This window comes from Pelodiscus sinensis, chromosome 17, assembly GCF_049634645.1.
Source record: "Pelodiscus sinensis isolate JC-2024 chromosome 17, ASM4963464v1, whole genome shotgun sequence".
Taxonomy (NCBI): Eukaryota; Metazoa; Chordata; order Testudines; family Trionychidae; genus Pelodiscus; species Pelodiscus sinensis.
The window spans coordinates 12,248,670-12,271,170 of NC_134727.1; the positions used below are offsets into that span (position 1 = coordinate 12,248,670).

The 22,501-nt window shown below is 46.8% G+C and overlaps 1 protein-coding gene across 3 annotated transcripts in view; it reads right to left on the reverse strand.

The window, feature by feature from the left end:
• Positions 1-3,024: 3,024 nt before the first annotated feature.
• The window catches only part of HMMR (hyaluronan mediated motility receptor), a 41,877-nt gene continuing 22,400 nt past the window's right edge, over positions 3,025-22,501 (reverse strand). For all 3 annotated transcript variants that reach the window (XM_006133601.4, XM_014578824.3, XM_025189886.2), the window contains 7 exons: positions 21,327-21,443; positions 18,135-18,293; positions 13,558-13,710; positions 12,799-12,898; positions 12,299-12,475; positions 11,554-11,716; positions 3,025-3,983 (listed from right to left, as the gene is read on the reverse strand). In XM_006133601.4, coding sequence (XP_006133663.1) covers positions 3,964-3,983; positions 11,554-11,716; positions 12,299-12,475; positions 12,799-12,898; positions 13,558-13,710; positions 18,135-18,293; positions 21,327-21,443 — 889 coding nt within the window. In that variant the 3' untranslated portion in view covers positions 3,025-3,963. The remainder of the gene's footprint in view (positions 3,984-11,553; positions 11,717-12,298; positions 12,476-12,798; positions 12,899-13,557; positions 13,711-18,134; positions 18,294-21,326; positions 21,444-22,501) is intronic.

Sequence of the window (22,501 nt, forward strand, 5' to 3'; positions counted from 1 at the left end):
TCCCGCAGCGCGCCCGGCAGAGCAGTCAGCGCACTTCTGGAACCCTAAGCTGTGGGACTTCCGTCCACCCATGGGAAGCCGGCACTACCTCCATTTTCGCTGGAGGTATGTAGTGGGGCTTCTCGGTGGGGGGGGGAGGGGGAAGAGAGGGCGCGCAGACACCTCACGATCAACTGGTTGAGGCCTCGGGATCAACCAGTCGATCGTGATCGACCTGTTGGTGACCATGGGCTTAAGCTATATGATCCAATGGTGATTGTAACAATAGGAGTTACCCACTGTAACTTAAACACAGAACTTCAGGCCACGCTGAACTGCGTGTTACAACAACAACAAAAAGCTTATTAATTTCTGAGCACACAATGGATAAGAACACACACTCTCAGTTCAGAAGTAACTGCACCTCTAACTCCTTTGTGGTCTATTTGAGAATACTCCCTCACCAGGCTCAGACCTCTAGTCACAGCTGTCCAAGCAATAACTTACCTCCCTCAGTCTGCACCAGGCATCTAGATCAATGGTGAGCAACCCACGGATCGTGAACCCCAAGGGCGTCGTGGATGTCTTCAAGGGGGGCTGCCTATGGCTGGGCCCAGCACCTTTGGATTTAAGCGCCGCGCCACTCAAATGATCTTGGGGGTCATGACACCAGTATGGGGGGCGGCGGTCACACCACTGATCGAGATGGAGGAATTTTAGCCACATGTAATCATATTAGGAAGTATGATGTGACTGTCACACATGGTCTTAGGTTTTCCAATAACCAGACAGACATCAAACTGTAGTACATTTAAGACAAAAATCATTGCAGAGAATGAAAACAAATTGACGCACATGCGCACCCCCCCTCCCGCCCGCACTCTCCTATCTTACAAGATGCCAGATGAAGGCTCTGGCAGGTCTGTCCAACTTTTGACAGTTCTTTGTTCTAGCCCCATGGTCACCAACCAGTAGATCGTGAGCTACCGGTAGATCTCAGGGGCTCTAAGAGTAGCTCTTGAGCCCTCTCTGAACTGCGTGCCTGCGCAGTACATTTACACTAGATTTCCTCATTTGAGGAGCAGCTACTCACCGAGCAACAACACAGGTGAGTAGCTGCGAGGAATTGTGGGAGCTGGGAGGTTGGAAGGGCTGAAACACCCCAGCCAGCTGACTGTGGCTTTCAGCTGAAAGAGGCTTCCCAGCGCTCCAGCTGATCGGCGGCTTCTTCTCTGCACCTGCCCATGTGGAGTTTGGTGCACCCTGGCTGAGTGCCATGGCCAGCTGGCCGGGCAGCCACTTTTCTCTCCAGCCCGGCTGCCCTGCGCTCAGCCCAGGGAGGCTGTGTCTAGCTCCAGCTGTGCTGGAGCAAGCTTCCCGGGCTGAGCGCTCCCGCCCGGCTGCCCTGCGAAGAGAAGTGGCTTCCCAGCCAGCTGGCCATGGTGCTCAGCCAGGGTGCACCAAGCTCCACGTGGGCAGGCACAGAAGGGAAGCCGCCCAATCAGCTGGAGTGTGGTTCAGCCTCCTTCGGGCTGAAGGCCACAGCCAGCTGGCCAACCAGCTTCTCCTCTGCACCAGCCCACTTGGAGCTTGGTGCACCCTGGCTGAGCACCATGGCCAGCTGGCCAGGAAGCCGCTTCTCTTCGCTCCCGCCCAGCTGCCCTGCGCTCAGCCCGGGAAGCTTGCTGTTAGTGTAAGTATCCCAACACTGTCCAGCCAGGAGCCCCCTCCCGGAGCCAGTGTCCCCTTCTCCACCTCCTCCTGCATCCAGATTTCCTCCCAGAGCTTGCACCTCTCACACCCAAATCCCTCATTCCCACCCCAGAGACTACTCATCCTGTCTCAACACAGCAAGGGTCCAGCTAGATTGCAGGAGTTTTTCAGGATTCTGGAGATATCCCAGAAAAACTCTTCTGCATCCAGGGATGCGTTTGTTCTTCCGCTTTTTTAGTGGAAGAGCCAAACAGGCTCTTTTGGTCACCCCTATATTCCTCTTTCCACAAGGAATAAGGTGGCTTCCAAAAGAAGGGTTTTTTTTTTCCTGACATTTGGTCTAGTCTAGACAGGCCAAATGTTGGAAAAACCTCTTCCTACAGAATTTTTTTTTTAAAGCAGCAGTATAAGGTTTGGGGATAGCAAGTGATGGAGAGGAGGAGAATAGAGAGGGCAGGGCTTCAAGGAAGGGGCGGGGTGGTAGATGTTGGCTTGGTCTGTCATTTAAAAAGTGATCTTGGGTGTAAAAAGGTTGAAGACCACTGTTCTAGCCTGAAAGAGCCTAGGACCTGAATCTGTATCTACATTGGCTTTTCTTCCTCAGGCCTCCTGAAAGTAAAATCACTGCACATTTCAGGTGGTGGGGGGAGGAGAAGAGAGAAGGAGATACAAAAACTTCAGGGGGCTGAATATCCAACAGTAAGCCAGGAACACAAGAGATACAGATACTTCTTAACTGAATGAGCTACAAATATTCCCCACATCTCCCACAGTATGACACTCGTGAATGATCTAAAAAACAACAGTCTTGCAACACCTTAGAGAGACTAACAAAACATATGGATAGTATCATGAGCTTTCGTGGGCACAGCCCACTTCTTCAGATGAATGGAGTTGGGTTACCATCCACGTTTTGTTAGTTTGTAACTGGAAAAAACTTTTAAAACCCCCCCAATAGTCTTGCAGAACCTTAGGGTATGCCTACACTAGCCCCCTAGTTCGATCTAGGGTAGCTTATGTAGGCATTCGAACTTGCAAATGAAGCCCAGGATTTAAATATCCTGGGCTTCATTTGCACGTTCCCGGGTGGGCGCCATTTTTAAATCCCCTTTGTTTGAACTGACTGCCTGTGGCTACACGCGGCAGTCCGAAGTTAATCCGAACTAAGTCCTTGGTGTTCGGATTAACACTAAGTATTCCGAAGTTTGGAGTATTTAGGTTAGCATTATAGATTCCAATAATCCTTACTGTCTGTTACAGAGGGCACAGCTAGCTTAAGTATGACGTGAGAGAAAGAGCGTGAACATGCGATTTAAAATTAAGATTTAGAACTTCAGATTAAAGCAATTTTTATTCACCATAAGCCCTTATAACATGTTATCCAGTGTATTTTAACAAAACATTTAGATTATTTTTTCTTACTGCCCGTGTCATTCATATAAATAAAAAGACCAGCTTGTTTTTCCTAATGTGTTGAATTTATGCAGACAGATTTTTTTTTTTTTTAAGTCAAGTGTTAACAGAGGTGAATTTAACATTCATTAAAGGTGACTGACATACCTGGAGATGGATGCTTATCAGAATGTAGGAGCACAAGCAATCAAACAAGTTCTGATTGGCACAGATAATCCTGACCAGAGACTTCCAGTGCAAGATGCTTCAGTCATGGACCTCTAAGAATGTCAATTAGAATGTCAACTGTGATTTACGTGGCATGGCATCTACCAGGAATTGACTAGGTATCAACTTTGCAATCTAGATTTCACGTTTGTGGTTTAGGGAGTCACATGTGAAACAAACCAGTCTCTCAAAATGCTGCTTGCATCAGTAAGCATTCAGTGAAGAAGTTTAGCTTAACATGTAAAAATCATGTGCAGGAGACATATGTAAAACCCCTTTATTTCTTGAATTTAAATTAAATACCTTTTGCTCTATATGGCCATAGAGGCACACAGATTTTTAAAACATCTGGTATTTTGTTCTCTTCAACTGACAATTGAGACACACTAGGAAGTGACATGCCAAATATTTGAGTGCTAGTGTGTAGCAGGCTTTGAACAGAGAACCTTTACAGGGCACAGTCATTCGAAACCCCTAGGTGGTAATTTGATCTATTTGAGAAAGCCTTTTCCTTAAGGATCCTTACTAGACCCATCATTGTGCAACCTCCATCTTTGATTTTGAAATATAGAAGTGGTCCCTTGACCCTACTATGAAACATTTAGATTTTCCCAGCAAGTTAAACAGGATCCTCTTGAAACCAAGGGCAAGTTAGCACCTGTTCCTGTTGCCTGCAATAGAAAAGCGGCAGTGAGTTTCTGATAAAGTGTTTCTACTACTGTGCAATTATCCAAGACATTGTTGAAACATTAAATTCCTGCTACAGGTTGAACCTCTAAAAACAAGAAGACTCTGATCCAGCCAACAGGAGGGCCTGTGGCTAGGAGCCAGAGTGGGGTGGGTAAGAGCAGTCAGTCCAGGAGGCCAGAGGTTGGGGGGTGACAGCTAGAGCTGGGAAGGAAGAGTTGGAACTGACCTCTCAAATCTGGCAGAAGCCCTTGTTCAGGACTAATCAGGTCCCATGGGTGCTAGACAGGGGAGGGCCAACCCATATTAAGTTATGTTTCTGTTCTTCTCCACAAAGAGGCGGTTACTCACCTTTAGCAGTGACTGATTTTCGAGATGGGCATCTCTGTGGGTGCACCACAGCAAGTGTCAGTGCGTCTTAGTGCTGCAGACCGGATTCTTCACAGCAGTGCATGGAGGGCCACGTATGTGTGGCAGGCAAAGCACACAGGTACTGCTCAGTATTATTGCACATGCACGGCCACCCTCCCATCAGTTACTTCTCTACCCAGAAACCTGATCTGATCAAAAGAAATAGGGGTCCAAAGTAGAAGGAAGGGAGGGTAGTGGAGCACTCACAGGGACACACATCTCAAGGTGAGAAATTGCTTCAAGAAATGTCCATGGGTGCTCCACAGCAGGTGACTGCAAAGCAATGTATTCTATGGAGGTAGGGACTCTGGGTCAATTAAGTAAACTAGACACAACAGCCTTCACCATTCTGCTGGAAGGGGAGCCTGAGAAAGTGTGGTGCCTGGCAAAGGTTTGGTCTGAGGTCCATGATGCAGCAGCAGCACGTATGTCCTCAACAGGGACCTTGTGCAGGTAAGCAACTGACATGGCTACTGCTCTGGAGGAGTATGCATGAATCAAGGTAGGTGGTGGCAACTGGTTTTAATGGTAACACATTTTAATGCAGTCTGAGACCCAGTATGACAATCTTTGAATTGATATCTGTGGACCCTTGTGTTCTGCGATAGAAATGAAGAGTTTTGGGGACACTCTGAAAGGTTTTGTTCTAGGGAGGTTAAAGAAAAGTGCATCAAAGGTATGCATTTGTGCTTCAAAGGTATTGGCATGAGCCTTGGGAAAGAATATGGGTAAGTAAATAGTCTAGTTGATGTGAAAAGACGAACAGACTTTAGGGAAGGTCTCAGAGACACTATCTTTGAAGATGGTGTTGGGGGAGGGGGGTGAGTCTGCCTTTAGGGCAGCCATTTCCCCTACCCACTGGGCTGATGTATTTATTTTTAGGGACAGGTAGAGAAGCGAGCATGTAGCCATGGGTTTGAATGGCAGTTTTGTGAGGGCGTTTAGCACCAAATATAAGTTCTATGGTGTATGTAGAATGGTTACATCTGGGTACACTTGTAGGCCTTTCAGGAATCACTTTGTCATGGAATGAGCAAAGATGGTATCATCATCAATCCTTATCTGGAATGCTGCGATCACAGCCAAGTGGATGGAGAGATGCGAATGCTTAAAAAAATGCAATAAGTAATCCAATATCACTGGTAATGGGGCCATATCCGGACCTATGTTGCAGGGAGTAGTGAAATGAACAAAATGGGACCGTTTGCTCCTGTATGTCTTCTGAGGTGAGGGAGTTCTACTGTAGCACATTTTGTACCTGCGTTGAGCAGTGTAGCTCTAGCCCTGAGAGCCATCTAGATAACCAGGCTTTTAGGTGCAGTGTTAGAAATGGAGGGTGTGAAGCCTGGAGCACTGGTTGGAAAAAAGGTCTTTGGACTTCACGAAAGCTTGATTGGAGAACAGAGTCATTCTGTTCAGGAAAGGGAACCATGGTTGCTAGTGCCAGCAAGAGGCTACGAAAATGATCCTCGCCCCATCCCTCCTTATTTTGAGAGCTGTCCAATTGAAGGGAAGACATAGTAGATGATTGTTCCACTGAACGAGGGCATCTCTGAGGCAGCCAAAAGGTCTACCAAGGGTATCGCCATTGTTCAAAGATGGTTGCGAGAACTCTGATTGATCTGCCACTCATGGTTTTGAGGTAGAGTTCTGCTTAGTGCATCAGCAGTGGGGTTCAAGGCACCAGGAAGGTGACATGTACTTCGACAGCATGGGTGAGGCACCAGTTCCACAGGGCAATAGCCTCTGTACATAAGGCATGGGAGCACGCTCTGCCTTGCTTGTTTTACATAAACAGGAAGGTGATGTGGGCGGTACACATTCTGATTTCTTTTCTCATATCTGGAAAACATATGTTGACAGGCAAGCCACATGGCTCTGAGCTTGAGGACACTGATGTGTAGGGCCTGTTCTGCTGGGGTCCATAGATTCTGAGTTGTAGAGTCTTTCATGTATGCACCACACCCTGTAAGGGAGGCGTCCATAGTAATGACCCCAGTGGGTTCTGGAGTTTGGAAAGGGATGCTGAGGCATAGATTCTCTGGTTTTGTCTGCCATAATACTGCACTTTTTACTCTGGGAGGAATAGACAGGGTTTTGGTTAGAGGATGAAGGTTTGGTTTGTAGACTGTCCTGAGCCAGTTCTGAAGTCATCTCATGAAGAGATAATCATTTGGAACAGGAGGATTACAGGATGCCATGTGGCCTAGTAGCTCAAGACAGTTGTGTGTGGTGACATGAGGCACAGATTTAGAGCTAGACTGTGAATCTTTAAAAATCTGGTCTTGCGGTAGAGACGCTGTGGTGGTGGCTGAATCAAGGTGTGCTCCAATGAATTGCATCAGTATGAGTACAGAGACTCGTTTATTAATCGACCCAAACGATTGGAAGCATTCTTGATGAAGTAAGTGCTGCAACAAAAATCATCCTCGGTTTTTGCCTTGAGGCAACTGTCCAGATAAGGACAGATGGTAACATGCTGTTTCCTGAGGTGGGTCATAACCACTGCCAGCATCTTGGGAAAAAACTCTTGGTGCATTGGAGAGTCCAAAAGGTAGGGCAATATATTGGTAGTGTTGGATACCTAAGATGAAACTGAGAAATCATCAATGAGCAGGATGAACAACAACATGAATAGGCATCCTGCAAGTCAAGACAAAACACAAATCTTCTGGCTCCAGAGAAGGGATAATGGTAGTCAACCTTACAATCTCGAATTTTGGCCTCTTTACAAATTTGTTAAGATCTCTAAGGTCCAAAATTGGATGCCATCTTCCAGTCTGTGAGAGGAAATAACATGAGTAAAATCTTCTCCCATGAAATTACTATGGGACTTCAATAGTGCCCAGTTGGAAGAGGTGCTTGACTTCCTAATAAGAAGGCTTCATGAGAATGGTCCTTGAAGAGGAATGGGGCAGGAGGAGAGAGGGATGGAGAGGAAAGGTATGGTGTATCCCGAGAGGATCATCTGAAGCACCCATTTATCAGATGTTCTGCCAATCGTTTTCGGTCTCCCAACCAGAGGCTCAAATTTACTTATTTGGTTGTTGCGGCTGATTATTGGTGCCACTCCGAGTCTATGCTGTTGCCTGCTGCAACTGCATTGCTGTTGCAGTTGGTGATCGTGTTTCTGGTGCTGATATGCATAGGCTGGATACCTTGGTCTTGGGCAGGGGTGAGCAAACGCCTCTCCGCGGGTCAGATTCGGCCTGTCTTGGGCTTTGATCCAGCCCACAGGACAATTACAGGCCCAGGGCAGGGGTGAAGGGGGGGCTGGAGGGGAAGGAGATCAGCCCCACCCCTCCATGCTGCTGAAGGAGGCAGCAGCGCCAGGGCAGAGGCTCCTCACCAGGGCTGGCTCTGGTGCATCTAGGGGTTGGCCTGTGGTCATGGCACCTCTGGAGAGTGGGCCTGCCCCAAGCCCCGTGGCTCCAGCTCTGTAGCCATGGCAGTGTCGCCGCCAGGGCCAGCCCCAGGCTGCAGCATCTCTAGGGCAGCCTGTGACCACTGGCCCCAGTACAGGCACCTCTGGCCTCCTGGGCAGCCTATGGCCACAGTGCCTTGGAGCCGGTTGCATGGCTGTGGCAGTGGCACCTCTGGGGCAGCTTGCGGCCATGGTGCCTCCAGCCTTCGGGACCGCGGCAACAAGGCCTCCCTTCGGGGCAGCCAGAACCTCATGGCCGCAGCTGTTGCTTCAAGGAAACATGAAGCCAGGTAAGGTTCCCCCTCATGTCTAGGCCCCCCCCCAATCCAGTCACTTCTCCCCACCCCCCCCAGACCGAGCAGCCCCAGCTTGCTTCGACACCCTCCCTTGTTCTTGCATCCTCTCTCCTGGCCACACACTGCACCTTCCCTTGTTTCTGCTCCCTCCTCCTGGCCAGACACCCTACTCCCAGCCTGCTTCTGCACCCCATCTTCCTCCCAGATCCTGCACCCCATCCCTATCCTACTTGCTGACAGCCCTCTCTCATGCACTGTACCCCCATATTTTTGCCCCTACCTCAGACTCAGAGGAGGTCTATAAAATCCACTAACTCTAGAACCCCAGAAAAGTAAATCTTGTCTATAGGAAGCCCTGAACTTCAGTTCCCCCCTTTCCCTCACCCTGTGAGGTTGGGGCACCAGAGGAGTGAGGTGTCTCAGTTGGGGCCACATCAGTGAGTGTTGGTAGGTTTTGGAGGAGTTTTTTTGCTTCTCACTTGTGTGGTCCCCAACTGTTTTTGTGGGACAGTGACCCCAGACCCAAAAAGGGTTTCCCACTTCTTCCATAAACAAAGAAAATATTGAAACCTTTTGTGTTGGACAAATTTTAGTTTTTCAAGCTTCATTCTAAATAAAGTTTGAAAAACTAACCAGAGAAAGTTAAAACGCTTAATCTGTTTCAGAATTTAAATTAAATCATTCTTACTAGCTGCAACTGGTTCAGAAAATAAGGTCAATGTACCCAACAGGGTAGTTCTGAGCCCTGCCCCTTCCACCTGAGGCCTCGCCCCTTCCGTGTCAGCCCACAGCCAATTCCGAAATTTGTGAAATGGTCCCCCTTCCAAAATTATTGCCCACCCCCTTGGTCTTGGGTATGCTTGGTATTTACATTGCCTTCTTCTGGTCGCAGGTGTGTGGATACGAAGAGAGCAGAACATCACCTGGGAATCCTTCATGGAGTGAAGTTGGTTCTTAGCTGAAAAGAGCATCTCCCCCTCAAATGATTGATCCTCCACAGTTGCCTGTATTTCACAGGGGAACGCTGAAGAGTTGAACCAGGAGGCCAGTCTTAACCACAGTTGCTATCAATCTAGTGATGGTGTCTGCAGCATCAAGAGTAACCTGCAGCACTGTTCAAGATATTTTAGGTCTCTCCACAATGTCTGCCTTGAATTGCTGCTTTGTGGCCTTGGGCATGTCCTCAAAAGGTGTTGAGCTTTGAACAGTTGTTAAAAATCATATTTAGTGAGGAGTGTGGTGTAATTGGCAACTCTGAACTGCAATGTGGATGATGTGCAAACTTTCCTGCCAAATAAATATAGTCTTCACTGGCCTTGTCTGGTGGAGCGGAACGGGACTAATGCTACTTGTTCCTCTGATGGGTAGCATCCAGAACCAGAAAGCTTGGGGGTGGGTGAAGAGGAATTCTGACACTTTTGGGGGAATGCAGTATTTCCTATCCACTCTCTTGCAGGTCAGGAAAATAGTGGCAGATATTAAGGCCAGCTGCAACCGTCTTAGAGAGATCCTGAAAGGGTGTAAAGTCATCAGCTATGGTTGGAGGCAGTGGCATGGCTACCTCATCAAGCCAGGAGGAGGAATTTCTATTTAGGGATCTATCCGGGCCTGACTCATGAAGTTGTGGATCAGCTGTTTCCTGCTACTTCCTCTGCAGTGATGGAGATTGTGGAGGAGGAGAAGGTACAGGCTGGGTATGGTTTTTGAGTGTCTCTTTCTGTAGCCATAAGTCCATGGGCTCCAATATTGCCACTGTGCACCATAAGGCATGGCTGGTGTCATCCATGGGTGTGGACTACAGGGGGGCAATGCTCAAGCCGATGGGGTGCCTAAAACTGGGATGAGCTGAAGGCACAGATATTTCAGTACCAGGCAATAATTGGGATGAGAAACATAGTCCCTCTTCATCGCCATCATCATTGGATAAAAGTATAGGTGATGAGACATGTTTCGGTGTTGCTGATAGAGGTAATGTATTAGTACCGAGGAATGGAGAATTAAACGTAGAAGACACCGTGAGGTCTCTCTGGTGTAAGTACCTGGGTGCCGGAGTGGATGGTACCGTGGCCATCAGTACTGGAGCGGGTATGATTGTGGTTGGCACTGATGCAAGTTGCAGTGTTGAGGTAGCTGGGAAACCATTAGGTGGTGGAACAGTGCCGACACGCTGCACATCTGGCTGGTGCGGTGCTGTGTCAATAGGCCTCAGTGCTCAGTCCTGTAGTGGGTGTCAAGATGTGAGAGGCAGACATAGAAGGGCCTGTAGCCTCAGTAGGTACCATGCTGGGAGCAAGTCCGATCAGTGCTGGAAATGCCCAAGGTGTTGCATGTGCTGAGGTGAGTGGCCTCTCAGCCCTCAGTACTTTTGGTTGTGCGCCCCCTTGTGTGGTAACAAAGAGACCCATTTCTTTGAGGATTTTTTCCCCCCTTTTCAGGTCTCATGTTGTCATGGCCTTGCGTGCCCAGGTCAGAGCAGGGATGTGGTGCCTTTTCTAACAATCATTTTCAGGCGGAGGTCCCAGTCTCCACGTGTTTGGCGCAGTGCTGGAAGTTCTGCTGAATATGGGACTTGGAGGCATTTCACGCACTTAGAATGTCCATTGGAGATGGGCATGGCCTTATTACAGGCTGAACAACATTTAAAGCCCAGTGACCCCGGCATTGTAAGTGGGGTGAACAGCAAAACAGCAGGAAAAATAAGTAGGAGGGAAAAAAAGCCCACTTTTTTTTCCCCTCCAAGTTATTTTTCCAGGAAGACAAACTTGGACATGGTGTAAAGTTACTGAAGAAGAGAGAGCTGAAATTAAGCTACAGGATTAACGGGGGGAAAAAAAAAAAAAAAAAAAAAAAAAAAACCACCACACGAAGCACCTCTTATCTCCGTCTTAAGCCAACAATGGTAAGAAGGAACTAAAGGGAGAGTGGCTGCACATGCGTTGTAATGCTGAGCACTGCCCATGTGTCTGACCTGCTGCGTATGCGCAGACCCCCAATGCATTGCTGTAAAGAATCCAGTTTGAGGTGCTGGCATACACCAATACCTGCTGTGGAGCACCCACAGGGACGTCTGTCAAAGAAGAATGGACAGTTTACATAATATGAAGTCTTGTTTTGACTATATTTGAAGAATCATTTCAGGTCATTGAGGTCACTTACCCATGATCTGAACTAGTGATACTCAGACCTCAGTGATTCAAGAGCCAAATTAGCAATCACTATTACCCTAATGAATCATAGTAGTGGAATTCATTGTTGCATTTACTATTTTTACGTATAGTATAATTTTATCAGCTACAATTGGTTAACAGAAAAAGCATCCTGACAGTTAACCCATGTTTTGATATCATGTGCTGAAAAAAAAAAAAAAAAAAAAAAAAAAAGCCACAGGAGACTGATGCAGTCCGACCAACATCCAAAACTTACCTTCTTTTAAAGGAGTTTTGGGAGCAACATTTTCCTTGCTATCATGTTGGAAAGCTTTAGAAGGATCCAAGCGCCTGATACCCTTAATTTCATACAGTTGCTCCTGAAGATCTCTCTGTGCTTGTCTTTCCTTAGCTACTTGAGCACGCAGTTTTAAAACCTCCTGAAGTAGGAAACACACTTGAGTGTAAGTTGAGATCATAACATTATGAATGAAGCCTGGATAAATCAGTTACCTATAAGGCCATGTTACTGAACACTAGCCAAGAGAGGTCTGTAAAAACTAAAAAAACTAAAGCTTTACAGTTGCTGGAAACTACAGTCAAGAACATGGCATTCTGGAAGCACAAAGCTCTATTAGTGTCTTTTAGCACAATAATGCATCTCTCCTTCCTTTGCAAGAGTTCTAAACTAATTAAATGGGACTGCCTGGTAGGAGTGTTGCTCATCTTGGGAGCCATTTCTCCATTAAGTCTAGCAGCAGGCCAACCCACAAGACAGGTCATCTCCTACCTGGTATCTGGCAACAGAAGTGTTAAACACTAGCCCAGACATTTATGCCTGGAGCTGAAGTGGCTTATTCCAGCTCCAGGCTAGAGGCAACTGTCTCCGATTGAGAGTTTAAACACCCAAATTATAAATTCAGCTGTTTAGTGTCAACATATAGAGATGGTTCATCTTAAAATAGGGTGATGATGCTTAGTAGCCGAACGCGATACACATGTCATTCTTTTCAGTTACAAACCTGTTTGAGCTGGGCATTCTCATCTTTCAGCTTCATAACATGTTTAATTTTCTGCCTCTGATTCTGATGGCCTAGTAGCTTAGCATATGCATCACTTAATTTGTTCAATTCTTCTTGGGCTGCACCATGTTCATTCATGAGAGCATTCTTCTCTGCCTCAAATGCATCTAGTTGTTGCTGAAATAGAATTTGAATAGATCTTTCAGATAACGAAAAAAAGAGCTATCACTGCCTATTCCTTTAATAAAAATAGCTACGCCCTCATCACTTCTAGTTCCTCTTAAACTGAAACTTAAGAAAACGTTGAAGCAGCTAGTATCCATTCCCCAAATTGGGACACTAGAAGTCATAAGAGTCGGGGATGGAAAACAGTGGCATAGTACTATCATCAAGTTAAATCCAACTGTTTTAATAGTTGAGGATTGATCCTCTGATGCTGAATCTTAAATTTCCAGATGCTACTTAAAAAACCCCCAAAAGTGTTTAGCACAGAAACTAACCTGAAAAGGCTTAGTTTTGTTGTGCAAGTCTTCATAGAGACTACGCCAGGTTTGTATCTCTTCTTTAAAGCTAGCAACCACCTTTTCCTCTATGGTTTTCCTGAACAAAAACACAAACAGTTTCGTGTCTATATTTAAGACTATTTATATCACCACATATTTCCAAATGAAGATTAAAAGAAGTCCTCAGTCTAGTTTAGATGTACAGTAATTTCTCATGTAACACTATAGATGTGTTTCAGAAAATGATCGTGTTAAGTGAAAACGTGTTCTGTGGGGTTAATTTTCCCATTAAAAATAATGGAAAAAGTGGGGGTTGCATTTCAAGTGGTGGTGTCTGTTGGGACAGGGACATAAGGTTGTGGGAGAAAGGGCACTGGGTTGCAGCAGGAAGGGGAGGTGTTTGGCTCTGGGGAAGGGAAGGGGGACTGAGTTGGGAGTATGCCACTGACACAGGTCTGCTGGGACCCACACTGCGTCCAGCAAGGGGGGGGGGTCGCCAGGGAATGGTGCAGCGAGTGGCAAACCCTCTGCCACTTTGCAGGGAGGTGGGGGAAGCCCTGTGTAGCCGCCAGCAACAGGCCAGCTGGGGAAATCGTGTTATTCCGGGGACGGTCATGTAATTCAAAAAAATGTTCCCTTGGGGAAAAAAAAAAAAACCCCACACATGTGCTATTGTGAAAATGTTTTCAGTGGGCACATGTTAAATGAGGAATTACTGTATTCCCATTACTAGACTAGTCAGAGATCTGGAGTTACCTTGATCTTTCAATTTCAAGCTGTTTCGTGAAGTCTTCAGTTTGCTCTTCCAGTTGTGTCTGTAGTTCAGTCATCTGTGAAATACAGGATTCCTTGGTTCTCCTTATTTCTGCTTCTTTTAGTGCTAGCTTTGTCTGAGCATCTAGAAGCATTCTGGGGAGGGGGAGGGAGAAGGTTAAACATATAGATATTACTTCATTAAATATTTTGAGAGTTTCAGAGTTAGTCAGCAGTAATCAAAATTTGCAGCCGTCCTGATAATACACCTAGAGAAAGAATGGTTACATGCAAATAGCAATGTTTGCATAGGCAATGTTGCATAGGCTGACAACAGTAAGACAATAAGGATCTCTCTCAACTACATCCCTCCGTCGAAAGAGGGATGTAAATTAGGCAGATCGAAAGCGCAAATGAAGTGGGGAATTTAAATATATCGTGCTTCATTTGCATAATCACATCACAGTGGTCTTTCGAAAAAGGGTATTTCAAAAGTGAAACCGCCATCTAGACAGATTACAGGATCTTGGGGAAAAAAAGTGTTTTTTTTTATTATTATTAAAAGAACCACATCTAGATGGCGGTTTCACGCTCAAAATACCCTTTTTTGAAAGACCGCTGTGACAGGACTATGCAAATGAAGCACGGGATATTTAAATCCCCACTTAATTTGCGCTTTCGATCTGCCTAATTTACATCCCTCTTTCGACAGAGGGATGTAGTTTAGACGTACCCTAAAGGGCCTGTTAAATTAAGCCTGCAATACTTGTCCACTTCACTAGTTCATTTATCAATTTTTTCCACATGGAAAGTTTCTGTAAAGCCTATAAGTCTTGTCAATGAGGACTTCTTTGTCATATTAGTTAAGACACTAATAACTTGGTTAAGTGTTGAACAAATAATTCAGGGTTTCGTGGCTGTATCTGTTACTAAATTACCCACACAAGCAATATGCAAAGGAACACATCTCATGCCTGCAGACCTGCAAAGCTAAACAAATAACTGAAAAATTAATGTAAGCAACAGAATCTTATACTCCTGAAAGAAAAGAACTCTTAAAAGTGAGCAATTGCTGATGGATTATTTGTCTCCTTCGGCATTTCAAAGATAGTGTGAACCTGAAAGCCTTTAAATGAAACTACTAAGGGGCAGTGCCCCCTGCTCGCTACGCTCGACAACCCCCCTCTCTAGGGATAGGCAGCCCCAGCTCTCACCACAGAGAGAGGCTGGTGTGTGTGTGAGAGAGGTTAAAAAGACTAGTCAACTATCTGATAAGCAAATGCTTATTGGATAGTCAGTTGACTAGTCTATCCCCACCCCCCTCAGCTTCCTCTATCTGATAGAATAGTAAGAGAGATGCAGCCATGTTAGTCTGGTCTAGCTGAAGCGGATAGAGGCAGCAAGGGGGGGGGGGGGGGGGGGGAGAAGAGAAGAGGGAGTACTTCAAAGGGCAGTGCCGCCCAGCTGTGAAGCGCAGTCCCTTTGAAACGTCACCTCCGGCTGACCCCGGGTTCTGGGGAAATGCCACACAGAGCCCAGGATCAGCTGGGGAGCCCCCAGCTAACCCCAGGCTCCAGGCTGTGTTGCCACTTTGAAATGAACAAGAGCCCCCACTAGGGACTCTTGCACATTTCAAAGCTGGCAGCCCACGTGCAGCCAGAGTAACCAGTACTTCTCGCTGGCCCCTGGCTGCATGCAGTGTTCTGCATTTTTCCTTTGAAATGTACAAGAGCCCCAGTGGGGGCTCTTGTGCATTTCAAAGCGGCAGCGCAGCATGGAGCTCCAGTGGGGGCTCCTGTATGTTTCAAAGGAGGAATGCGGAAGTGCCTATCAACTTGTCAATGGAAATCCTATTGACTGCTTAACTAATACTTTAATTGCAATTTAACATCTTTAGTGTGCACATGTTGGGCCGGACAGAGGCCATAGCTGGCCCAGCTCTCTCCCTACAGCCACCAGGGGGTGGGGAAGAGGGGGGCATCTTGGGACAGACCGATGCTGTGACTGGCCCAGCGCCCTCCCTCCAGCCGCAAGGGGAGGCTGCGCGGCTCCGGCCCGTCACCGGCAAGGGGCAAGGCCACATGACTGCTGCATGCTCCCCTCCCTCCACCTGAGCCCCTGCAAGGCTCTGTGGCTCCTGCATTCCACTTCCTTTCCCCCGACCCCAGATGGTAGAAGAGCCGCATGGCTCCATTTAAACTCCAGCAGCTGCTCACCCATGTGGCGGTTGCCGGAGGAACATCCAGTCCTGGTTCGGGGCCGGGATGACCACCACTCTGGATTTCCACCCCACGCCAGGCCTCTCCAGTGGGACTCCCTGCTCCACCCCCTCTCAACTTCCAGCAGCCTGCCACGTAGCGGCTGCCAGAGACACATCCACCCCCGGTCCCAGTTCAGGGGCCAGGGTATCCCTTAGTCTGATGCCCTCCCCACATCAGGCCTTTCTGGTGCCCCCTGCCTTCCTCCCACAGCTGGAGCTTTTTTGGCCTCCCTACAGTGGGCCTCTGCACCAACTCCCCATTCCCCACAATTTTCCTCCTCTCCCTCCCACCCCCAGAAGCCCATCACCAGCAGGAGCTCACCTTCAATGCTACTGCTCTTATTGAGGGCTAGGGCCATGGGTTGCCAATTCCTGAGGGTTAGTAGCGGGGAGGAAATGGGACAGCAGGAGGCAGGGTGACGTGATGACATCACTCTGTCATCCTGCAGGAAAAACTTAAAACAGATAGATTTGAAAGATTTTAAATTGAAGAGTCAGCGACTTCTAGAAGTTACTATAAACGTCACTGTGCACAAAGATGGCAAAAATCAGTTTTGATTTCAAGACGCAAACTCCTCTTTTATAATCTTAAAATACATCATCCACCACTGGTTTACTAGACATATCCTGCTTCAGCCTGGAGACAAGATTAAAGTGAACTTTAACTAGGGATGTTAGATATATTTTAGTGAATGTGTAGCTTCAACAATTTTTAGTGGTTACACGGTTATGAAAACGCTTTTCCTGGACCCTCTCTCAGGGAGTCCCCCTGCTACTCCGCACTGCTGCCTCTGTATTAGAGGCAGCAGCAGCCCCTGTCCGTGGGGGTACTGAGTTCCCCTTTGGACAGCAGCTGCTCTGGCACCCAGCCTGCCCATTTCCGCCCCTCTTCCCCCCCCCCCCCCCCAACTGCTGCCTCTGATAGCACTGGCTCCTTCCCGCCCCTCCCAGATAACTCTATGGGAGACGAGGGGGAAGAGGAGGAGTAGATGGAAAGAAGGAGAAGGCATCCACACACAAGGAAAAAAACCCAAAAAGATTGATAATCCATTAACCACGTTCTGATGAGCAATTTTAAGCATCCATTGGAGAACAGGTATTTTAGTTAGCTATCCCTTGTAGTAAGTTGAGGGTCAGTAACATGGAGTCAGCAGGCCTAAATAGAGGCCTGTAACATGAAAAGAGCAACAGGCCTTGCAATCTAGTGAGCAAGACTTTGGTTCAGTAACACAGGAGCCAAAAGAGAGGCCTTACGGATAACTGTGTAATTGTGTAAGTTAGATTGAGCATGGCAGGACACAGGGAGGCACTGGGTACAGACTGTAAGCCAAAGGGAAGTAATGGAACATCTTAAGAAATGTCTTGGTACAAAAACTCCCTAAAAAACTAATGCACATACGGACCTAGGTTCAGGACCAGGTCGGAATTTTCAGCATGAGGGACAGTAAGTAAGCCCCCCTTCCATAAGGTGAGGGGTGGTAATGAGGCAACAGAGGGTGGTAACCTGGTATGTAAAGAAATGATGTAAATTGTTTGTACCTGTCTATAGAAGTACACCGCAGAGGGTGCTCTCCGGCCGACCTGGGGGGAGGGCGCACTAGGTGCCTGAACCGCAGGTGTCATTGCCTAAACTTACAGAATGCACAGTAGCTTAACTTTGACTAACTGCTGTTAATATCTGTTACATGGCAATAGGCCTGCCCGGTGTTGGTACCTTGTCAATGCGGGCCATAGTGCCCAGTGGTGTAACTTGTACTGATCTGTTACCAACTGGTAGAACTTCGCATTTGACAATAAACCTGCTTGATTGATTTCAAACCTTGCCTGCATCTGTCATTTCCAGTGCCTCTGAGATCTCTTGTGTTGACCCAAGTGCACAGGGTCTAACACTCTAGACAGAGGGAGTACCGATTGTTACGCACACAGCCGAAAGTTTACCACCACCAACTGAGTAGAGGTCAGGAGCACGCCAGGACGACCCTGACCAGATGACGCTGACACTGACAGTTCAGACCACCGAAGGTACCGAGGTACGAAGACACCGAGGTACGACACTGGTGACCCCAACCGCTGATCTGGTAAGAAGGCTAACAGTTCTGTTTATCTGTTTGCAATCTGTTTGTAACTGAATTGAGTCAACTCTGGCTCTGCATTACATGTACTGCATGGATTTTGCAACTTTTTAATGCCCTGCAGTTGAGTGTCTATCCCTCCAAAAAAATAACAGTTCATAATACTAGATGTACTGGAGAAATATTCATTATTGGCTGGTCATAGATGTCCCTGCCCCACTTTAAGGAACAATCACATCATCCATTACCTTGCATATTCTTCTTTTGCCTTGTCTTTAGCATGTTCCAGGTCATAGAGTTGCTGTTGCATGTCCTGACCAGCTTCCCTCAACTCAGCTACTTTCTCCTGTAAAGAAGAATTGTCCAGTTGGAGACATGCCATTTCTTCAGTCATAGATCCCTTGTAACTAGAAGGAAAAGTTTAGCATCCATTACTTGGTGATAATCTTCATTTTACAGTGTTATGTCCTTTGTAAGGCAGTAACAATCTACTGTAAATTTGATGCACATTGTAGCATTCTGTGAAACCTTCTCAAATACAAATTCCTTCTGGCTGTACATGTCAAGTGGTGATTTAGTCAATTCTGCCTCAGCCTAGAGATGAAGTATTCCAAGACCATCCATGATAGGTATTTGTCTAATCTGCTATTAGAGACCTCCAATGACAGGGACTCTACAGCCTCTAGTATCAGTGCTTAACTATTCTTATATATTCTCTTCCTCCAGATTAAACAGATTGCTTCTTGTCCCAACTTTAGTGGATTTGGAGAACAATTGATCACTGACTTATTAACAACAGCCCTTAACATACGAGAAGCAGTCAAATTTTCTATTTGTCCAAGTATTTCCTGACATGTGGTACCCAGAATTGGAAACAGACTCCTACTAAGATCTCATCAGCACCAAGTTGAGTGGGACAGTTCGCGCACCTTTTAAATGCAACACTCCACGAATATATCAAAGAATGATTTCCCCACCAGCATCACATTGTTAACTCCTATTTCATTTGTGATTTCCTACAGCCCCCAAACATCTTTTTCTGCAGTATTATTACCAAGGTAGTTATTCCATAGCTCTTGGTTGTGGATTTTTCCTTTCCAAGTATAGTACTTAGCACTTGTCTTTACTGAATTTAATCTTCTTGAATTCAGACCAAATTTATCAAGGCTGTTTTGAATTCTAATCCTGTCCTCCTAAGTGTTTACAACCCATCTCAGAGACAGTGGTGCCGCCTCCTGGTCACATATAGCATAAATTAGTATACAGATACCTATTGAAATGAGCAGATTGTAAGTAGCTCCCAGAATACTGTTGAAATTGTACCCAAATTTTAAAATTCTTAGTACAGATGAGCAAATACAATAATCTCCATTTGTCAGAAATCATCAGGAGGTCAGACAACTCTGAACGCCTTAATGTACAGCAAACAGTTACACAAAACCAGATTGACCTAATTACTTATGTTACCAGTACTTTCCTAATTTTAATACACAGAAAAGCTAAGAATTCTGGCTACTTTTGTATCCTCAGCCACTTAAGATTACTAGTTTTAGAATCCTTTTCAGCATCATGAAATACAGAGTAGCTGGAGTCTTTATTTAGCCTTCTTATCTTTAAGGTTTGCATGGGGTGATCTCACAGCTCTCATATATGAGGATGGGAATGCCCAACCAACCAGACTGAACCCTCCTTGTCCAGTGCACTTGAGTCTCCCTGCTCCGGCTTCCAGGATGGACCCACCTCTCTTGGTACCTAGCACTAGGTCTTGAAGCAACATGTGAGGGGCATGCAGGGTCACAACCCCCCCCACCCAATTTTTTGAGGGTTTACACCAGAACATGGCCAGCAACAGCCTTTAAGCACTGTGTAGGAGGTAAGGGACAAGAACCATTTTCAGCCACAGGGAATGGGGGTAGGGATGACTTGGTCTGTGTCTTTGCAGAGATCATCTTTTCCCTCCCCTGTGGCTAGAAGCAGCTTAGCAGCCTCTCTGTGGGCAGAAAAAGACACCACCGCCAAGTTTCTACTGGACACTGACTTACCCCAGCCACCTCCTGTCCCCTGGCTACAGAATGGACAGGATCGGGTTGATCCATAAGGATGCATTGTGAACTGACTTCGCCCATCCAGAGTAGGGATGTAAGAGACTAGTCAAGTGTCTGATAAGCAGAAGCTTATCTGATAGTCAACTAGTGATGGGACTAGTCATTTCCCCCCATCCCCTTGCTGCCTCTATCAGTGAGGCTCAGATGGGGGGGGGGGGGGGGGGGAGGAGGAGGAGGGAGGGAAGAAGGGGGAGAGCAGGAACTGGTAATGGGGGGAGCCATCTTAAAAGTCAGTTCCCCCCAGCACACCGTCTCTGCGGGGGGTCAGGGGAGGTACAGGCACAGCGGGAAGCAGCGCAAGCAGGGTCTCCGCTCGCGCTGCTTCTGCAGTGATTCTGCTTTTGAAATGTACAAAAGGAAGCCCCATGCTCCCAGTTCAAAGGCGGAGGTGCCCTTATATAGTCAATGGAAATTCCATTGACTATTTGATTCGTTTATTAATCTAAATTTAACATCCCTAATCCAGAGAAGCATCTCAGTAAGGGACAGCGTCTGGGGACAGGAGATAGGGCAGGGGTAGCGTATAGAGAGGGTGCTATGCCCCATCCCAGGGGCTGATGCACAGCCTGAAGGGGCAGGACACAGACAGGTTGAAAATTGCTTAAATGGAACACCACTCCAGAGCTTAGCTGGGGGGCAGAAGAACTCCCCTGTGACATGGGCACATGCAAGGCTGTCAGCCCTGCCAAGAGGCAGGGCTGAGGAGAGGGAAGGAACCTGTCAGGCTGCCGGTGAACTGAATGTTCAGACCAGGAGCTGATTCTCTGCACAGTGCTGGACACACCTTGCCCAGTAGGATACAGAGGAGCAGTAGAGCTAAGGCAGTCATGTGGCCCAGCATGGAGAGGACAGTGGAGGATGGGGGGAGGGGGTAGAAGAGCATATAAAGGTGGGTGGTTACTTGTCACCTCTGCTGCCCACCCATCAGACCACCTGCTTGCAGTCACCAGCCACCACAGCAAGCAGCCACTGCTAGCTAGAAATGTGAGAAGGGGTGAGAGGGCCATGCCCACCAAGAGGAGGCATGTAGCAGGGACTGCATTGATGGATAAGCAAAAAGAGCCCTCAACACTGCAGCTTTGCCTGACCACCTGCCTGCCACCAAAACCAGTGGAGAATGGGTAGCTAGCGAGCAAGGACACAGGCCACCAGTAGAACTCACCACAGAACTGATGGGAGGGGAGACAGAAAATACTGGACAACTGGGCCCATTTAAGAAATATTAGGGATACCTCCAGGAAGGCTTGAGTATAGGACTGTCCCTTTAGACTCAGGACATCTGTTCACCCTAGCTATATCTCCCTCCCAAACACATCCAGGTTAAGATTTGCATACCTTTCAAATTCAGCAATACTTTCTCCAAGTTTACGTAGCGTGTTGCTGTGCTCTTCTTGCATCTGAGCAATGGCTTTACTGTGTGTTTCACTGGTTCGCTTCAATTCTGTATTCTTTCTGAGAAGAGATTAATATTCCATTAGAGTCCAAATCTTTGCATTGGTCTAAGACAAAACAGCAGTGAATACATCGGCTGTGATATGATAAACTTGGGCCCAGTCTACACTAAGAGCTTAAATCAAATTTAGTCACACTGTCTATTTTCTAAACAATGCATCCAAACTATTAAGTCTGTTCAATTGACCGTGAGGGCTACTGAAGTTGATTTTGGGTACTCCTACTTTTACGAAGAGTAATGCAATTTCCAACCTGGTCTGGTCACATTTACTGAAGTGTAGACACAGAGTTGTGAAAGTCAAGGTACTTTGCCTCTGGTGTCCTGCTTGGACCAGAATTTGAGTGCCTCAAGGTGAACAGGAAAAGCCCTGGACAATTTGAATGTTATTTCCTGCGTGGCTAGCATTGTGAGCACACCTCAGAGCAGGCAACACACCTGAGCAGCACACGTGGGCATGACACTTGGAAGATAAGGTAATAGGGAACAGCCAGCATGGATTTGTAAAGAACAAAATCAAATCAAACCAATCTGATAGCTTTCTTTGATAGGATAACGAGTCTTGTGGATAAAGGAGAAGTGGAGGATATACTTTACCTAGACTTTAGTAAGACATTTGATATGGTCTCGCATGATATTATCAATAAACTAGGCAAATACAACTTAGATGGGGCTTCTATAAGGTTGGTGCATAACTAGCTGGATAACCATTCCCAGAGAGTAGTTATTAACGATTCACAATCCTGCTGGAAAGGTATAACAAAGTGGGGTTCCGCAGGGGTCTACTTTGGGACTGTTTTGTTCAATATCTTCATCAACGACTTAGATATTGGCATACAGAGTGCACTTAAGTTTGCAGATGGTACCAAGCTGGGAAAAGCAGTTGCAACTGCTTTGGAGGATAGGGTCACAATTCAAAATGATTTGGATAAATTGGAGAAACGGTCTGAGGTAAATAGGATGAAGTTTAATAAGGACAAATACAAAGTGCTCCACTTAGGAAGAAAACAATCAGTTTCACACATATAGAATGGGAAGCAACTGTAGGGAGGAGTATGGC